We start from the raw sequence: 17,966 nt of genomic DNA on the forward strand, positions 1-17,966 counted from the left end.
GGGGAGAAAGAGGGTCCTGAACTAAGGAGCTTGGTCAGTAAGACCACTGAAAGCATGTGGTGAGAAAACTTTACTTTGAATTTAACACAATTTGAGTTAGGCACTAGTTGTGTTTCATATAACCATTTCTAACTTTTATGCCTCATTACTTGTACTCACTTAAAATCTATCTCTTTGTAGTTAATAACCTTGCTTTATTGTTTTATCTAATCCATTGTGTTTGAATTGAAGTATCTGGGAAACACTATTTAGGGTAGCAATTGTATGCATATTATTTCTATTATAAGAAATAATGGACTTTATATAATTTGTATTGTCAAGAAAGAAGCTGGGCAGTACAGGACATACATTTCTGGGGGAAAATCTATGACTGAGGGGTGTTGGGGTCACCCTGGAGTATAACCAGTGCTGGTAAGAGCCTGAGTGTAACCCAAGTTTGGGCTGGCAGGCTGCAGTTACACACAAACACTCATGTGTGGCTGGAAGGCTGTTTGTGAGGAGCCTAGGTGGGAACTCCTTCAGCAAGGCAATGCAAGGCACCCAGTGTTGCAGGGCAAGTGTGACACAGCTGCTCATAAATCTGGATTGTAACCTGATATGTCACAGCCATGTTGATTCTTCCTTAGTAAATCATGTTAATCTGTGTGTCTGATAAGTCTGTTCTTTACAATTTGCCTGGTACTGAAGTTAGGTTTACTGGCCTGTAATTGCCAGGATCATCTTTGTAGCCTTTTTTTTTTAAATTATGGTAGCTATCCTCCAGTCATCTGGTACAGAAGCTTATTTAAGTGATATGTTACATACCACAATTAATAGTTCTGCAATTTCATATTTAAGTTCTGACAGAACTCTTGGGTGAACACAGTCTAGTCCTGGTGAGTTATTACTGTTTAATTTATTGATTGTTCCAAAAATTCCTCTATTGAGACCTCAATCTGGCACAGTTCCTCAGATTTGTCACCTAAAAAGAATGATTCAGGTGTTGGAATCTTCCCTCATATCCTCTGCAGTGAAGACTACTACAAAGAATTCATTTAGCTTCTCTGCTATGGCCTTGTCTTCCTTGAGCACTCCTTTTGCACCTCGATCATTCAGTGACTCCACTGATTGTTTAGCAGATTTCCTTCTGATCTACTTAATTTTTTTTCCTGCTGTTAATTTGAGAGTCTTTTGCTAGTTGCTCTCCAAATTCTTTTTTTGGCCTGCCTGATTATACCTTTACACTTCACTTGCCAGAGTTTATGCTCTTTTCTATTTCCTCAGTAGGATTTGACTTCCAATTTTTAAAAAATGTATTTTTGCCTCTATCTGCTTCTTTTACTCTGTTCTTTAGCCATTGTGGCATAACAGATATTACCTCATTCACCTTGTCTCTTTCATGATTTTTTTTAACATTTCGGCTTGGCCAGAGGTGTCGCATGGAGGGGTATGCTCAGTAACACCCCTGAAACTGGCTGTCTTCACTCTGTATCCTTCCCCTCCCCCCCCCCCCACTATTGGCAGGTACAGGTCATCTCTGGGCTTGGCAATATTGCTGTGGTACAATCTCCAGTGCTCTCTCTATATTGAAGCTTCTGCTTTTTTTTCAACAGTTCCCTCTTTTGTTATAATACATGAAAAAAGCTCTGTGTATGACTGGTTCATTTAAGTTCTTTCACAGCCAAACCAGGTGGCTGGGACTCCTTCAGTTTCTCAGCCTTCTCCTTGCATGGCTACACTTGCAGATGTAGAGCATTGTGAGTTAAACCCACCTTCGGAAAGCGCAGTATGGAAAGCGCTGCAGTGTGTCCACACTCTCCGCTGCAAATGCACTGGTGTGGCCACATTTACGGCATTTGCAATGGCATTGGGAGCGGTGCATTATGGGCAGCTATCCCACAGAGCACCTCTTCCCATTCTGGTGCTGCAGCTCGTGGGAAGGGGGTGGGGGGCAGGTGCGGGACATTCTGGGTCTTGTCCCAATGCCGCGTGATGAATCGCTTCACATCCCAGCAATCCCTGTGCTTCCATCCACATTTGGTGCCATCTTTTAATGTTTTTTGTACTGTGTGCTCTGTCTTCCCTTTCGGTGTGCGGGAATGGACCTCGAAGTGCTGAGGAATATGCTGATGGGTCTCACCAGCACGTCACGAATGGCAGTTGAGTTACTCCTTAAGCTACAAACTGACAGTGAGGAGTCCGATGATGATGTCAACTCGCATAATGCATGTGACATGAGATTGCTTGTGGCATTCACGGACATGCTCACCGCAGTGGAACGCCGCTTTTGGGTTTGAGAAACAAGCACTGAGTGGTGGGATCACATCGTCATGCAAGTCTGGGATGACTAGCAGTGGCTGCAGAACTTTCGGATGAGAAAAGCCACTTTCATGGGACTGTGTGATGAGCTCGCCCTCACCCTGCAGCGCAAGGACATGAGATTGAGAGCTGCCCTGATGGTGGAGAAGCAGGTGGCTATTGCTATCTGGAAGCTGGCAACTTGAGACAGCTACCGATCGGTCACTAACCAGTTTGGAGTGGGAAAGTCGACCGTTGGAATCATGTTGATGCAAGTTTGCAGGGCCATTAATCGCATCCATGCTTGACATTGTGGCTGGCTTTGCACAAATGGGTTTCCCTAACTGCGGAGGGGCGATAGATGGGAAGCATATTCCAATTCTGGCCCACCTAGCCTCCGAGTATGTTAATTGGAAGGGGTATTTCTCTATGGTTCTCCAGGCGCTTGTGGATCACCGTGGGCATTTCACTGACATTGACGCAGGCTGGTCCAGAAAGGTGCATGACGCACGCATCTTTCGGAATAGAGGCCTGTTCAGGAAACTGCAAGCTGGGACTTTTTTCCCAGACCAGAAGATCACCGTAGGGGAAGTCAAAATGCCCATTGTGATCCTTGGAGACCCCGCTTACCCGTTAATGCCGTGGCTCATGAAACCCTACACAGAGAGCCTTGACAGCAGCAAGGAGTGGTTCAACAACAGGCTGAGTTGGTGCAGAATGACTGTGGTGTGTGCTTTTGGCCATTTAAAGGGTCACTGGAGCTGTCTGTATGGGAAGCTGGACCTGGCTGATGACAACACCCCTACGGTTATATCCGAGTGCTGTACCCTCCATAACATTTGTGAAGGGAAGGGTGAAATATTGACTCAGGCGTGGACCTTGGAGGTTCAACACCTGGAGGCTGAATTTGAACAGCCAGAGAGCAGGGCTATTAGAGGGGCCCAGCGCGGGGCTGCAAGAATTAGGGATGCCTTGAGGGAGCAATTTGAGGCTAAAAGCCACCAGTAATGTTTGGTGCCCTGCACGGGAGTGAAGTACAGTGGTTCCAATGTTAGTAGGAATCTGTTTTTGCTACACTGACTTGCAGTGCCTGTTGTTTTTCTGGGCTAAGGTATCTTTTACTTAATGCAATAATAAAGAATGTTTTCAAAGCCAAAAAATCCATTTATTGAAAAGAAAATTCATTTATTGAAAAGAAACACAACCGCTTGGGAAACAGAAAGGGAAAGGGGGTGGGGTGGGGAACAGTACAATCACAGATTTGCGTATGTCCCTGTTATCATACTCAGTCTTCCTGTCTGGAGTGCTGTGCAATGAGTGCTGCATTTCTGGCTGGCTAAAATGCATGGTGATGGGGGTTGAGTGCAGTGGGTAGGGGTCATAGTTTGCAGGACTGGGTGGTGACGCTACAGGTGTTGGAGGCAGCTAGTGGTGATAAGAACCCGGATGTTAAGGAAAGTGGGTTGGAGGTGACATGGGGGCACAAAGGAAAGAGTTTGGGGATAAGGGCTGCAGGGGAGGGGGGCGCAGGTGTGGAAGTGCTCCACCTGCATTGCTACGAGCGCCTGCATTGAGTCCACTTGGCGCTCCATAATGCTTAGCAGCCGCTCCGTGCTTTCGTGCCGGCCATCCGCATTCTGCTGGCAGACCCTCCTTTCACTCTCCCGCCACTCCTGCGGTTTTTGATTTTCATTAAGGGACTGCTGCATTACTTCTTGCAGCATGTCTTCTTTGCTTCTATCTGGCCACTTCCTGATTCTTTGGAATCTTTCGGCTGTTGATAACAAGGACAGCTGAGATCTCAAGGTTGCATCTGTAAAGCGAAAATGCAACACTTAACAGAGGCAGCATTGTTCATACCAGACAGAGCAATGATTCCCCCATACTTAAGGGCAAGCACAGTCTACACAATAGCAGAAATTGCCCATCCCAAAGCGAGTGCACATAACTCACATGAGCCCCCAAAAAGGTGAGTAAGCACAGGGGCAAGTTTCATGGCCTTACTGTCCTCTGGGGTTCTGTGTCTTGGAGAGAGCCAACAGCTGCAGGGGGCCCCTATACTGAACACTGTCCCCACATTTTCCACAGGAGTTCATCCTGGAAGATATCTCGTTGCTGAGGGTGACCTGGGAAGCAAGGGAGAGTCTTCTACTACAATGCGGCTTCTGCCCTGGCCCATATGCAGCTTGCCTGTGTGCAGCAATGGTCCCCCCGCCCCTCATGGCACAGTGGCGCAGACATGTTAGCCTGACTGGGACAAGGAGCACAGTAGCTCTGTTAAGAAACCTGCGCAAGCGGATTGCCCAGCTTCTGCATGAGACCTTTGAAGAGATCACTGAGGCCGATTACCGCGATGTGAGAGAGCACATCAATGCCCTATTCCACATCTAGGCATGCATGCAGCCCTAACCCTCCTTGCCCCAAGAGCCTGCACTGAACAACTTCCTTCCCAAAATAAAAGCTGCTTACTGGGCACCTCCTTTGTCTGCCCAAAGGTATCATAATTCCTGTGGCTGGAGCGCAGCTGGGACTGGACAGCTTCCTCCCCCAAACACTGATGAGGTCCAGCACCTTGCCATTGCTCCATACTGGGGATCGCATGGCGCGTGGAGGCGTGGTCACCTAGAAAGAGTCGCCGAGAGCACTCCACACCTGGCTGACAAAACAGGAAGGGGATTTTCAAAATTCCCAGAGAATTTAAAGGGTGGATCTGATGGTTGGTCACCTGAAGGCAGGGCAGTAGAGTTTAAAGTGATGACCAGAGTGTCTAGAACAGGCATTGTGGGACACTTCTGGAGGCTGATCAGAGCGCATTAATAAACCAGGGTGTCCACACTGGCGCTGCAGCGCTACAGCCGGGGTGCATCAAGCATTTTGCTTCTCATTGAGGTGAATTACCAGGAGTGCTCCAGCTGTAGAGTCCGGGTGCTCTACGTGCCTTGCCAGTGTGGATGCATCATGAGTTAGGGTGCCCGGGGCTGCTTTAATGCACTCTAACTTGCCAGTGTAGCCAAGTCCCTTGTCTGTGATGAGCACAGTGTATAGGTTCTGGCTTCAGCAGATCTTGAATTTCATATTTGTGTTCTTTTTGATGTAAGCAGAGTCAGGATGAGATCTACCCTGACATCTGGTGGTACATTATGAGGAGTGGGCAAAGGAATTTTAGGAATGTGCATTTGCATTGGTAAACCCACTCCACTTAGCATAACACACAGCAGCATGGGATGGTTATTTTCACACTGTGGAATCCCCAATTTCTTTGTTGTTGGGGCAGGAAGGAAAAAAAAGTGCTGTTACCTTAATTATGTGAATGAGGAACTATGAGACTGCTTTATGACAGAAATGACTCAACCTGCATTAAATAGTACTTGCTAGACAAGGGACATGGGTTCCAAAACCCAGTGAAGGGAGAGAGGCTGGGGACTGGTGTGTGTACCTGATGGTATGGGCCCCTTTGGAGGGCCTGGAACACCAATTGCACATCCTCCTCTCTCCACTGTTAAAGAGCAGAGCTAATTTTGAATCCTTTAGGAGTCCATCTGGAGGCTGCTGACCTGAATTCACGTTGGGCCAAGGTGGCACTGGGGCTCCTCTACTACGAGTTGAAACCACTAAGAGCTGAAATCACTAAAAGAGCTAAGCTTACTGAGCTGAGATCACTGAGTGGGGGAGCCTGAAGATCGATCGCTAAGCAGCTGGCAGAGTGGAGCAGTCTGTAGCACGTTGGCGCAGCCCGTGGAACAGTGAGCAGTGTGGAGCGGTTCGCGTGGACGGCTGATGCGGTTCACGGGTTGGCTGGAGGAGCGGCACAGCTGATGGAGTGGAGCCAGTCGTGGTGAAGGCTACAGCAGAACTCCACGGAGAAGCGGGGCAGTCGGCCCTGGCCCACGTAAGGTGTCCCTTAACACCCTCCGTGTGCCCCCCCCATTTCCACCCAGGCTGGGGGGGTAAAACTCTGCAGATAAACTTTTGAACTCTGGGGTGGCACTGACCAGAGACAGAGACTCTTGGGTTGTTGGACTTTGGGGTGATTGGACTTAAGACCCTAAGGGGGAAAGGACAGTGCCAAATGTACTTGGAGGTGGGTTTTTTGCTTATGGTTTGTGTATAGTCCTGTTTGTGGTGTCTCTCCAACGTGATGCTGCATTGTTTCCCTCCTTTATTAAAAGGATTTTGCTACACTCGGACTCTGTGCTTGCGAGTGGGGAAGTATTGCCTCCTAGAGGCGCCCGGGGGGGTGGTAGGTAATTGTCCCAGGTCACTGGGTGGGGGCTCAAGCCGGTTTTGCATTGTGTTATTGAAACGGAACCCCTGGATACTGAACCCGGCCCTTGTTGCTGCCAACTCAGAGGGGCAGAAGGGTTACATTTTTGGGGGCTCGTCCAGGATCCCTGGGCCAGTACCCCTCACAAGCACCTGTTGAGTGTTCCACTGTATTGGGAAACAATTGTCTTTATATTTTGAGGGAATTACTGTTTGTATAATGGCTAATATGTCGGATTTGTTGGGCCCCAGTCCTGCAGCCCCTAGCTCAGGGGCGGCAGCCTCAGCCAATGATTGGGCACAAGCACTGGGGCATATATTGGAAAAGATTGTGTTGGCCTATGCTACGTCAAACTCTTGTCATAAGTTAAGGTTATTTGCTGGGGAAGAGGAGTTTGAACCCTGGTTGGAGCATACCACTGAAATGCTGCGGGAGTGGGCCGTACCTGACGTAGAAAAGCGAAGATGTCTAATAGAGAGCCTTAGTGGCCCAGCATTAGATGTACTTCGCACCCTGAAGCTCATTGACCCTAAGGTCAGTGTGAAGGACTGCCTAGAGGCCCTTGATAATACCTTTGGGTGCGTAGAGAGCCCTGAAGACAGTTACTGTAAATTCCTTGATTCTCGACAGGAAAGGGGTGAGAAAATTTCAGCCTATATACAGAGGCTGGAGAGACTGCTTCAGAGAGCTGTTATGAGGGGAGCAGTGACTGCTGAGCAGATGGATCAGACCAGACTGGCTCAAGTTGTAAGAGGGACTCGGTATCAGAACCCGATCCTACTTCATCTCCGACTAAGAGAACGACAGGATCATCCCCCAAGTTACTCCCAGCTGATAAAGGAGGTCAGGGAAGAGGAAGAAAGGCAGGCTGCCAGCGAGTGTTGGGAAGCCCAAACATTGGAACCAGCCAGCACAACACCACTGCAAATGGCCAGTGTACTGATGGTGAGCACTACAGAGGAACTTGCCCAACAAATGCAGGTCCTGACAGAACGGATAGCTGAGCTGCAAAGCACCGTTGACTGAGCTAAGATTTCCAGGAATAAGGCGCCTCAGACTGTGACAATGGAGAAGTCAGTATCTAGAGCCACTGTCCCATCCCAGCGAAGGGAGAAAGGACAATTCTTTTGCTATCAGTGTGGTCAGGATGGGCCAGTGCTGCTAACTGCCATAAGGAAGAGAACCCCTCCTTAGTGTATGAAAAGCTGAGGAGCAGTTGGGAGAGACCCAGTAGCTGCCAGAAGGTCTGGGGACGGAGACCACCTAGGCCTACAGGATTTGAAGATTCCCCCAGAAGAGACCGTCCAGCTGGGATCCCTGCAGGACTGATAGGGCCGCGAGCAGAGGTCATGGTGAGGATTGAAGGGGTGGAGTGTTAAGCCGTGCTTGACACTGGATCTCAAGTGACTATTATATTTCAGTCATTCTACCAACAGATACTTAGGCACCTGCCTATACAGCCACTGACTGGCATTGGTCTGTGTGGCCTCAGCATGGATGAATACCCCTACCAAGGGTATGTCATAGTGCACCTGGAATTCCCAGAGGAGGTTGCTGGGGTAACGGAAGAGGTAGACACAGCTGCATTAATATGCCCTGACCCTAAAGGGACCTCTGATGTGTCTGTGCTGATAGGGACCAACTCCAGTCTCTTCAAGGTGCTCGCGGATTACTGCAGACGACGGGCTGGGAACCAGTACCTGAGTACCCTGATGATCCATACGCTTTGTGCTGAAGCCTATAGGAAGATTGAGAGTGCTAAAAAGGAGACATCTGAGCTACCGATTGGGGCACTGAAGTACATGGGCACAACCCCCTTAGTAGTGCCCGCAAGGACAGAGCAAGAGATGCTTGTCATGAGTACCAGGCTGAAAGGCAGTAAAGGGGCATTAGCAATGATAGAGCAGCCAGTTGAAGGAGAGCTCCCAGAAGGAGTGCTGGTCCCCAGTGGAGTCATAACCCTACCTGCTGAAGCCCAGGAAAAGGTGACTATACTGATTGCTAATGAAACAAGTCGAGATGTTGTTGTGAAGCAAGGACAAAAGATAGCAGACCTCTTCGAGCCTGAATCAATTGTGAAACCCCAGTGCGAGACTCAGGTTCCAACAATAGACCCAGCAAAGTTTGACTTTGGAGATTCACCATTGTCGGAGGAGTGGAAAGATTGCCTGAGGAGGAAACTTTGTGAAAGACCCAAGGTGTTCTCACTGCATGAGTGGGATGTGGGATGTGCAAAAGGAGTAGAGCACAACATCAGACTACATGACTCCCGACCTTTCAGAGAGAGATCTAGGAGGCTTGCTCTCTCCGAGATGGAAGATGTGCGACAACATCTTCAAGAGCTGGCTGCAAATGGCATCATTACAGAGTCCCACAGCTCATACGCCTCACCCATTGTGGTGGTCCGTAAAAAGAATGGGAAAATCCGGATGTGTATTGACTACCGCACCCTGAACCGCCGTACTGTGGTTGATCAGTACACAATGCCTCGAGTCCAAGATGCTTTAGACTGTTTGCTGGGAAGCCAGTGGTTCTCTGTGTTGGATCTTCGGAGTGGATACTACCAGATCCCTCTGGGTGAAGAAGATAAGGAGAAGACAGCCTTCATCTGCCCATTAGGGTTTTATCAGTTCGAACGCATGCCCCAAGGGATTTCTGGAGCACCTGCCACATTTCAACGTCTTATGGAGAAAGTTGTGGGAGACATGAATTTACTGCAAGTGTTAGTTTATTTGGATGACCTGATTGTGTTTGGAAGAACTTTGGAAGAGCATGAAGAAAGACTTCTTAAAGTGCTTGATAGGTTGGAGGATTATGGTTTGAAGCTTTCAATTGACAAATGCCAGTTCTGCAGGACCTCGGTGAAGTATGTGGGCCACATCGTGTCCCAAGAGGGTGTGAGTACTGATCCTGATAAAATAGAAGCACTCACTACATGGCCACGTCCAAGCAACTACAGAGAACTCAAGACTTTCCTTGGGTTTAGTGGCTACTACCGCAGATTTGTAAAAAACTATGCTACAGTTGTAAAACCCCTCAATGATCTTACCAGGGGATATCAGTCCAGCAAGAACAAATCTAAGACCAGGAATAAAAGGCCTTCCGTGCAGAGACACTATGGCCCCTTCGAACCCTTTGGGCCACGGTGGAATGAGAGATGTGAAAAGGCTTTTCGAGAAATCATTACTTGCCTAACTCATGCCCCTGTCCTAGTCTTTGCTGACCCAAGCAAGCCATTTATCCTGCATACAGATGCCAGTTTGGAGGGTCTGGGAGCAGTACTGTACCAGGAGGTGGAAGGCACGCGTAAACCTGTAGCCTTTGCCAGCCGAGAACTGTCTGATAGTGAAACACGCTATCCCACCCACAAGCTGGAGTTCTTGGCCTTGAAATGGGCCATCACTGAGAAATTTCGAGACTACTTGTATGGTGCTCAGTTCCAGGTGTGGACAGACAACAACCCACTGACTTATGTGTTAACAAGTGCTAAACTGGATGCTACAGGGCAAAGATGGGTGGCCGCTTTGGCTAGCTATGACTTCAGCATTCAATACCGATCAGGGAGAAGCAATGTAGATGCAGATGCATTGTCCAGGCATCCACAAGCACCAGGAGTTGCTGTGATACCCACGGATGGAGTGAGAGCTATTTGCAGTGTGAGTCGCCGAGAGCCGGAGGCCCATGAGAGCCTTCATGGATGCGTTGCTGAAGCTTTGGGCCTGCCCCCTGAATGCGTGCCTTCTGCTTCAGTAAACTATATTGCTTTGGACCAATCTCCCTTGCCCGTGCTCAATGCGGCTGACTGGCAGGAAGCCCAGCTGCAAGATATTGACATTCGTGATACGCTACTTGCCAAAAGGGAGGGGCGAGGCCCAGCTGCGGTTGTCCCACCTACCCCAGAGGGCAAACTACTATTGAGAGAATGGACCAAGCTAAAACTGATTCAGGGAGTGCTACACTGCGTGACCACAGACCCTCTACAAAAGCAACGGAACCAACTAGTGCTGCCAAAAGAGTACAGAGCCCTGGCCATGAGGGCCCTGCATGATGACTTTGGACATTTAGGGATGGAGAGGACCCTGGAACTTATCCGAAGTAGGTTCTATTGGCCCCGGATGGCTGAAGATGTTCGCAGGAAATGTGAGACCTGCGCTCGATGTGTTCAAAGGAAAACTCTGCCCACGAGGGCTGCATATCTGAAGAACATTACCAGCAACAAACCTCTGGAGCTGGTTTGCATTGATTTCTTGTCTTTAGAAGTGGACAAGAGGAATATTGGGAACATTCTGGTTGTGACCGACCATTATACGCGATATGCGCAGGCATATCCCACACGTGATCAGAGGGCCACCACTGTTGCTCGGGTACTTTGGGAAAAATATTTCTCAGTTTATGGATTCCCAGCCCGGATACACTCGGATCAGGGACGAGACTTTGAGAGTCACCTTCTGAAGGAGGTGCTGAGGATAGCAGGAATTAAAAAGTCAAGGACAACGCCTTATCACCCGCAGGGTGACCCTCAGCCAGAGAGGTTCAACCGAACCGTGTTAGATATGTTAGGGACTTTGCGGCCAGAGCAGAAGGCAACCTGGAGCCAACATGTTGCATTTCTGGTGCACGCCTACAACGCCACCAAGAACGATGCTATGGGAGTCACCCCATATCTCTTGATGTTTGGGCGAGAACCAAGATTACCCATAGACCTGTGCTTTGGTGTATCAGAGGATGGCGATAGCTATGAAACCCATCAGCAATATGTATCCCGACTACGAGAAAAGCTGCGGGATGCTTACCACTTAGCTACATCTGCAGCTCAGAAGAATGCAGATCGTAACAAACATCGATATGATGCTAGAGTACGTCTGCAAGAGCTCCAGCCAGGGGACAGAGTCCTGCTGCGAAATTTGGGTATTGCTGGCAAACACAAGATAGCTGACAGATGGAAGGCAATACCTTACTTGGTGATGGAAAAGTTAGGAGACCTGCCAGTCTACAAGATCAAACCTGAAGAGGGTCCAGGGCAGACAAAGACCGTGCATAGAAACCTTTTGCTCCCGGTGGGGGAATTGGTAGGCAGCCCTTATGAGATGGGCCACAACAGGGCAATTGGGCAGAACGAAGGTGCTGTACCAAAGCCATCTTCCAACGTGGACAGCCGGCCTCCTGCAGCTAACCTACTCCTACTCAGCACATCTGAGAGTGAGTCTGAGGAGGAAGACACAACCATGGTGTATCCTAGGATGAAGACAAGATTGCAGTCTCGGTCAGCTGAATCAAAAGAGAGCACCTCCTCTCCCGCTCTAAACCCTATGGCAGAAGTATTTAGGCCCATTCCTGACACTCCTGAGCCACTGGTGGAACCCCCGTGTAATGACTTACACAGATTATTGGACAGTGGCGACATACAGATGGAAGATGTCCCAAGCACCTTCGATCCTCCACTGTTAGAACTAGAAATGCAGGGGCCTATGCCAGTATCCGAGGAGAACTCACAGGAAACCTCCCCATCCGTCACTCAAGAGGATGTCCCCCCTACCACAGCAACAAAGATTATCCATAGGCGAGACAGGGTAATAAGACCAGTGAAACGGCTAATTTACGATGCACCTGGGGTGATTAGTGAGGAGCCAATACATTTAGCACACAGGTTTGTGAAAGCTAAAGTGGGCTATCTGAGGCCCTTTGGAGGGGACCAGTAAGTTGGTATAATAGGGAATGTGATTTGTCGGGACGACAAATTCTCGGCTCGGGGGAGGATGTAAGCAGAGTCAGGATGAGATCTACCCTGACATCTGGTGGTACATTATGAGGAGTGGGCAAAGGAATTTTAGGAATGTGCATTTGCATTGGTAAACCCACTCCACTTAGCATAACACACAGCAGTGTGGGATGGTTATTTTCACACTGTGGAATCCCCAATTTCTTTGTTATTGGGGCAGGAAGGAAAAAAAAGTGCTGTTACCTTAATTATGTGAATGAGGAACTATGAGACTGCTTTATGACAGAAATGACTCAACCTGCATTAAATAGTACTTGCTAGACAAGGGACATGGGTTCCAAAACCCAGTGAAGGGAGAGAGGCTGGGGACTGGTGTGTGTACCTGATGGTATGGGCCCCTTTGGAGGGCCTGGAACACCAATTGCACATCCTCCTCTCTCCACTGTTAAAGAGCAGAGCTAATTTTGAATCCTTTAGGAGTCCATCTGGAGGCTGCTGACCTGAATTCACGTTGGGCCAAGGTGGCACTGGGGCTCCTCTACTACGAGTTGAAACCACTAAGAGCTGAAATCACTAAAAGAGCTAAGCTTACTGAGCTGAGATCACTGAGTGGGGGAGCCTGAAGATCGATCGCTAAGCAGCTGGCAGAGTGGAGCAGTCTGCAGCACGTTGGCGCAGCCCGTGGAACAGTGAGCAGTGTGGAGCGGTTCGCGTGGACGGCTGATGCGGTTCACGGGTTGGCTGGAGGAGCGGCACAGCTGATGGAGTGGAGCCAGTCGTGGTGAAGGCTGCAGCAGAACTCCACGGAGAAGCGGGGCAGTCGGCCCTGGCCCACGTAAGGTGTCCCTTAACACCCTGCGTGTGCCTCCCCCCATTTCCACCCAGGCTGGGGGGGTAAAACTCTGCAGATAAACTTTTGAACTCTGGGGTGGCACTGACCAGAGACAGAGACTCTTGGGTTGTTGGACTTTGGGGTGATTGGACTTAAGACCCTAAGGGGGAAAGGACAGTGCCAAATGTACTTGGAGGTGGGTTTTGCTTATGGTTTGTGTATAGTCCTGTTTGTGGTGTCTCTCCAACGTGATGCTGCATTGTTTCCCTCCTTTATTAAAAGGATTTTGCTACACTCAGACTTCGTGCTTGCGAGTGGGGAAGTATTGCCTCCTAGAGGCGCCCGGGGGGGTGGTAGGTAATTGTCCCAGGTCACTGGGTGGGGGCTCGAGACGGTTTTGCATTGTGTTATTGAAACGGAACCCCTGGATACTGAACCCGGCCCTTGTTGCTGCCAACTCAGAGGGGCAGAAGGGTTACATTTATATTAACAGATTTTGCATCCTTCCTCCTGGCTGTGATCAGGAAGTCTTTAATTTCTTCAATTTTGTGTGGCATGGTGATGGGCAGAGCTCCAGGCACTTGCTGCTCAAGTAGCCACAGACATGATGGTGAAAAGCCTGTAAAAGGAGGAGTAGTGTGAAGACATAGCAAAATACTAGCATTATCACTGGACTATTGAGTCTGTTGAAACTGCAACAGTGGTGAATTACTGGTCTGAATTTTCTCAGCATAGACACCCTGAAGATGTATGTATTTCTGGTATGTAACCCAGCCCTGAACAATGTAGTCTCATGCTGAAGTCCCTGTTTAACTTTCAGCTGTAACATGAACAAACAAAAAACAAACTCCTGTTTAGTTACTGTGATTTGCATTGTAATGGTTTTCAAAGAAAAAGAGATTAGAGCAGTTTCACATGCCAAACAGGTTAATTGGTTTGCATCAAATAGTGTAAGTGACTTAGGTCTTGTCTACACTGCCACTTTACAGCGCTGCAACTTTCTCACTCAGCATTGCAAGTTTCAGCGCTATAAAATGGCAGTGTAGACAGTGCATCAGCACTATGAGCTACTTCCCTCATGGAGGTGGGTTTTTTATAGCGCTGGGAGCAGGGCCAGCTCTGACTTTTTTGCTGCCCCAAGCAAAAAAAAACAAAACAAAAAAACCCTGGGCACAGGGAGGCTGGACCCAGAGGCAAAGCCAAAAAAAAAACAAAACAAACAAACACCACAGGGTGCAGGGCGGCTGGACCCAGAGGCAAAGCAAAAAAAACAACAACAAACCCCTGGGTGCAGGGCGTCCAGACCTGGACCCGGAGGCAAGCAAAAAAAAAACAAAAACAAAAAAATTGGGCAGCCATGCCGCCCTAGGATTGGCCGGAATGCCTCCCCTTAGTCCCAGGCACAAGCTTGCTCGGCTGGTGCCTGGAGCCAGCCCTGGCTGGGAGAGAGCTCATGCCGCAACTACACAGCCATGTTAAAGCACTGCCGCAGTGAAGACATGCCCTCAGTATTAGTGTGTGTGTGTGTATAACTTCTTGATACTAAATGACTGGTTAACTTCATTAGTTTAATCTTATAACTCTATATTGTTTAAATGTTTAACATTTAAATTTCTTCCTTTATGGATTTACTCTAAATTCTCAGTTTAACCACAAATGACTTTTCTCCTCAATGCGTGTTTACCTTCCCACTACTCTCTCTTTCCCCCCCAAACAAACCCCATTGGAAATTAACAAAACTTATTTACTTGCTTGGTTCTGCACCATCATTTATTATATCAGCTCCGCTCTGCACATAGTTTATATTAATTAACTGCTGCTTTCATGGCCAGCAGAAGGAATTGCAAGAACACTGTGTTGTGTAGGTCCTACATAAACAATTATATTATTTCAGAATGGTAGCACTCTTTTCTTCCTTCTTATTTAAGTTATAGCTTTGAAACACACACACACATGCATGTGCACACACAAGACCCGTGGGAAATTTCTGACTATATTAGTGTCCATTGAAGGAGTCCATCACAATAATTTGTCTAGTTGGGGATTGTGGATATGGAAAGAGATACATTAGATGAATATAACACCATTGACTTCAGTGGTGCATTTGAAGCCAGAGTGTGTGGTTTGGTTTTTTGGGTTTTTTTTTGTTTCTCTCTTATACATGCGACCCACAAGCCATGTGTGCCATAGCTTTTGTTGGTTATATTATACTGGCTCAAAAGAACCATCTCGGGACGAATGGGATTTTTACATTTATTCTGGGCTTTCACTCATTGTCATCAGACATCACCGGTGTGGTGCTCTGCTCTGTTCAGTGTGGATAACAATCAGCTGCCTGCATGTGTTCCCTCTGTGTGCTACCCTGGCTCTGCGCAGATCGCTGACACAGCAGACCCTGAGAGAACCCTCAATGACCACAGACTCTGATAAGGTACGAAGGCACCCAGCCAGGTTTATTGTCAAATGAAACACAGTCTCTAGCTCCCCGGATCAGAAGTCTACAGTTCTGCTAGTACATATGTGCTCCCTGACAATGGACTGGCTCAGTCAGTGGCGGGACTTACCACTGTCCCCTAGGCCACACAACGACAACTCTTCAGGGGTACACTTTTATACACAGGTACAAACAAGTTACACATCACTCCTGACGTATAGAGGTGCAACCCCTCTACGTGTTAGGGTGCTGCCTCTCACTTTGTACATGTTGGTTCGAACAAAACTCTGTCCTATTACGCTCCTGCCCCTATCTTTAGGATGGGTCAGGCTGTTCCTTGTTATCTCTGTGGAATGTGCTTGTACTGGAATGTTCTGGTACCATCCTGGCACATGTTTATATTGCTAGTGCTTAGTACCTTTTAAGTACGTGAATAATTGCAACATCAGCCTTCTTCTTGCCAGCTTCTGTGAGCAGGACCAGCCTCTGGCTCACAGCTTAACTTTGCTTTATGAGAGCAAAGTCTTGACCATTACTTTAGTTCAGGCCTTAGGTCCCATACCGGGCCTCTGATACACGGGCTTATGTTTCAGGGCCTCATCTTACCACACCCATTACCTGCATATAAACACGTTTATCCTAATCTTCACTGCAGAGGCCGTGAGGCCAGGGTCCACTCAGGGTGTGGAGCTGACTACTTTTTGGCCATGCCCCCAGGTTGCAATGCCACTCATTAATATTTGGTGTAAGGGTGCATGGGCCAGGAGAGTCAGGCTGCTGCTGGGGGTGGTCAGTGCCAGAGAGGGGAAGAGGAGGGTCAGGCAGAAGGGGCAAAACTCTGACAGCTCCCCCCTCCCCCCCAGTTTAAATGGCCTTCTGCTGTGCCTCCTACACTGTATGTTCAAGCTGATACCAACACCTTTCTGGTTTGCAACTTGTATCCCTTAGCTTTAGATCCAGGATAACTTTATTCTGTAAATAAGAGGAGAATGTCTCCCCACCCTTAGGTCTACAAATGGGAATGAATAAATGCATGTCTCAGAAAAGGGCAAAGGCAACTGCATTTCATAAGGTGGGAGGGATAGCTCAGTGCTTTGAGCATTGGCCTGCTACTCCCAGCATTGTGAGATTAATCCTTGAGGGGGCTATTTAGGGAGATGGGACAAAAAATCTGTTAGGGACAGTACTTGGTCCTGCTGTGAAGGCAGGGGACTGGACACAATGACCTTTTAAGGTCCCTTTCAGTTCTACAAGCTAGATCGATCTCCATATTAAAAAAAATGAAATACTGGGTATAAAATGCCCTTCACTCTTCCTACATATTTTGCATGCCATCACTTTTTAATTTGCTGCCTCAAACCACGGCCCTTCCGCCCATCCCCCAAAGGCATACTTTTCTGCCTTCAGTTTCGATTCTTCTTTCCAGAGGGAGGGGAGGAAGAACCTGATCCGCCCACGAAGCCGAGCGAGCAGGGGTGGAGATCTGCCCAGTCAGTAACCTCCTCGACTCGAGAGCGAGCATGTCGGACCCTGCGGTCTGCAGCTTCATCACCAAGGTCTTGTGCTCTAACGGGGGGCGGCTGGAGTACAGCAAGGTCCCCCAGTACGTGGGGCTCTCTGAGCAGCAGCTGGAGCAGATCCTGCAGGATGTGGGGCACGAGAGGTTTCTGGTGAACCAGGAGGGGGGCGCCCGCTGGGTGCTCGCTGTGTCCCCGCTGCGGCTCTGCGTCCGCAAGGAGTGTGCGGGCTGCGAGCGCCTCCACTTCTGCAAGCTCAACCTCATGGGCAAATGCAACTTTGGAGTCCGGTGAGTGTAACGAAGGGGACGGGACGGGCGCTACGAGGAGGAAAAGCGGGGAGGGGAGGAGGCTGGCACCGGGGGCAGCAGCGGGGGAGGGAGTAGGGGGACAGGCACTAGGGTGCAAAGAGGGGGAGGGGAAGGGAGCAGGGGGTTGGTACCAGGAGCAATAGCGGACAGGGGCGGCTAGGCACAAAGGTGCAAAATGAGGGAGAGGGCAGGGGATCTCTGGCAACAGAGGCAGAGGGCCCGGTTGTTGTGCCTTGCACTCCTGATACTGTACTCTAGGCTGGTAGTGCACGTAACTAAGGGAACCCCTGTGGTTGTGCTGAACAAGGGTGGCGAAAACTCAATTATTTATATACATAAAAATCCAGCTTTTTAGTTTAAATATAGTTTTCTTTTTAAAAATTGAAATATTTGAACTTACGATGACCTATATTAAGGCCCAAGTATAATCTGTTAATTTAAAGTGGCAATATTAAGCAGTGCATGTTTGCAGCTGAAGTTTTAAAGAAAGTCAGATGGACGAGACCAGGGGTTCTCAGCCTTTTTCTTTCCCAGTCCCCCCCTACCCCCCAATGCTACAAAAACTCCAGGGCCCTCTGTGCCACAACAAGGGTTTTCTGCATATAAAAGCCA

At 48.7% G+C, this 17,966-nt stretch overlaps 1 protein-coding gene and 1 pseudogene across 6 annotated transcripts in view; one reads left to right on the forward strand and one right to left on the reverse strand.

The window, feature by feature from the left end:
* Positions 1–1,640: 1,640 nt before the first annotated feature.
* On the reverse strand, positions 1,641–13,649 carry LOC120395646 (annotated as a pseudogene).
* A 3,328-nt stretch (positions 13,650–16,977) lies between these two features.
* The window catches only part of LOC120375812 (zinc finger CCCH-type antiviral protein 1-like), a 41,354-nt gene continuing 40,365 nt past the window's right edge, over positions 16,978–17,966 (forward strand). For 2 of the 6 annotated variants that reach the window (XM_039496768.1, XM_039496776.1), the window contains exon 1: positions 16,979–17,333. In XM_039496768.1, coding sequence (XP_039352702.1) covers positions 17,047–17,333 — 287 coding nt within the window. In that variant the 5' untranslated portion in view covers positions 16,979–17,046. Of the gene's footprint in view, positions 17,334–17,966 lie in introns of all 6 variants that reach the window. The other 4 variants (XM_039496760.1, XM_039496762.1, XM_039496785.1 and 1 more) reach the window with 3 other exon arrangements.

This window comes from Mauremys reevesii, linkage group 1 (genome assembly GCF_016161935.1).
Source record: "Mauremys reevesii isolate NIE-2019 linkage group 1, ASM1616193v1, whole genome shotgun sequence".
Classification (NCBI taxonomy): domain Eukaryota; kingdom Metazoa; phylum Chordata; order Testudines; family Geoemydidae; genus Mauremys; species Mauremys reevesii.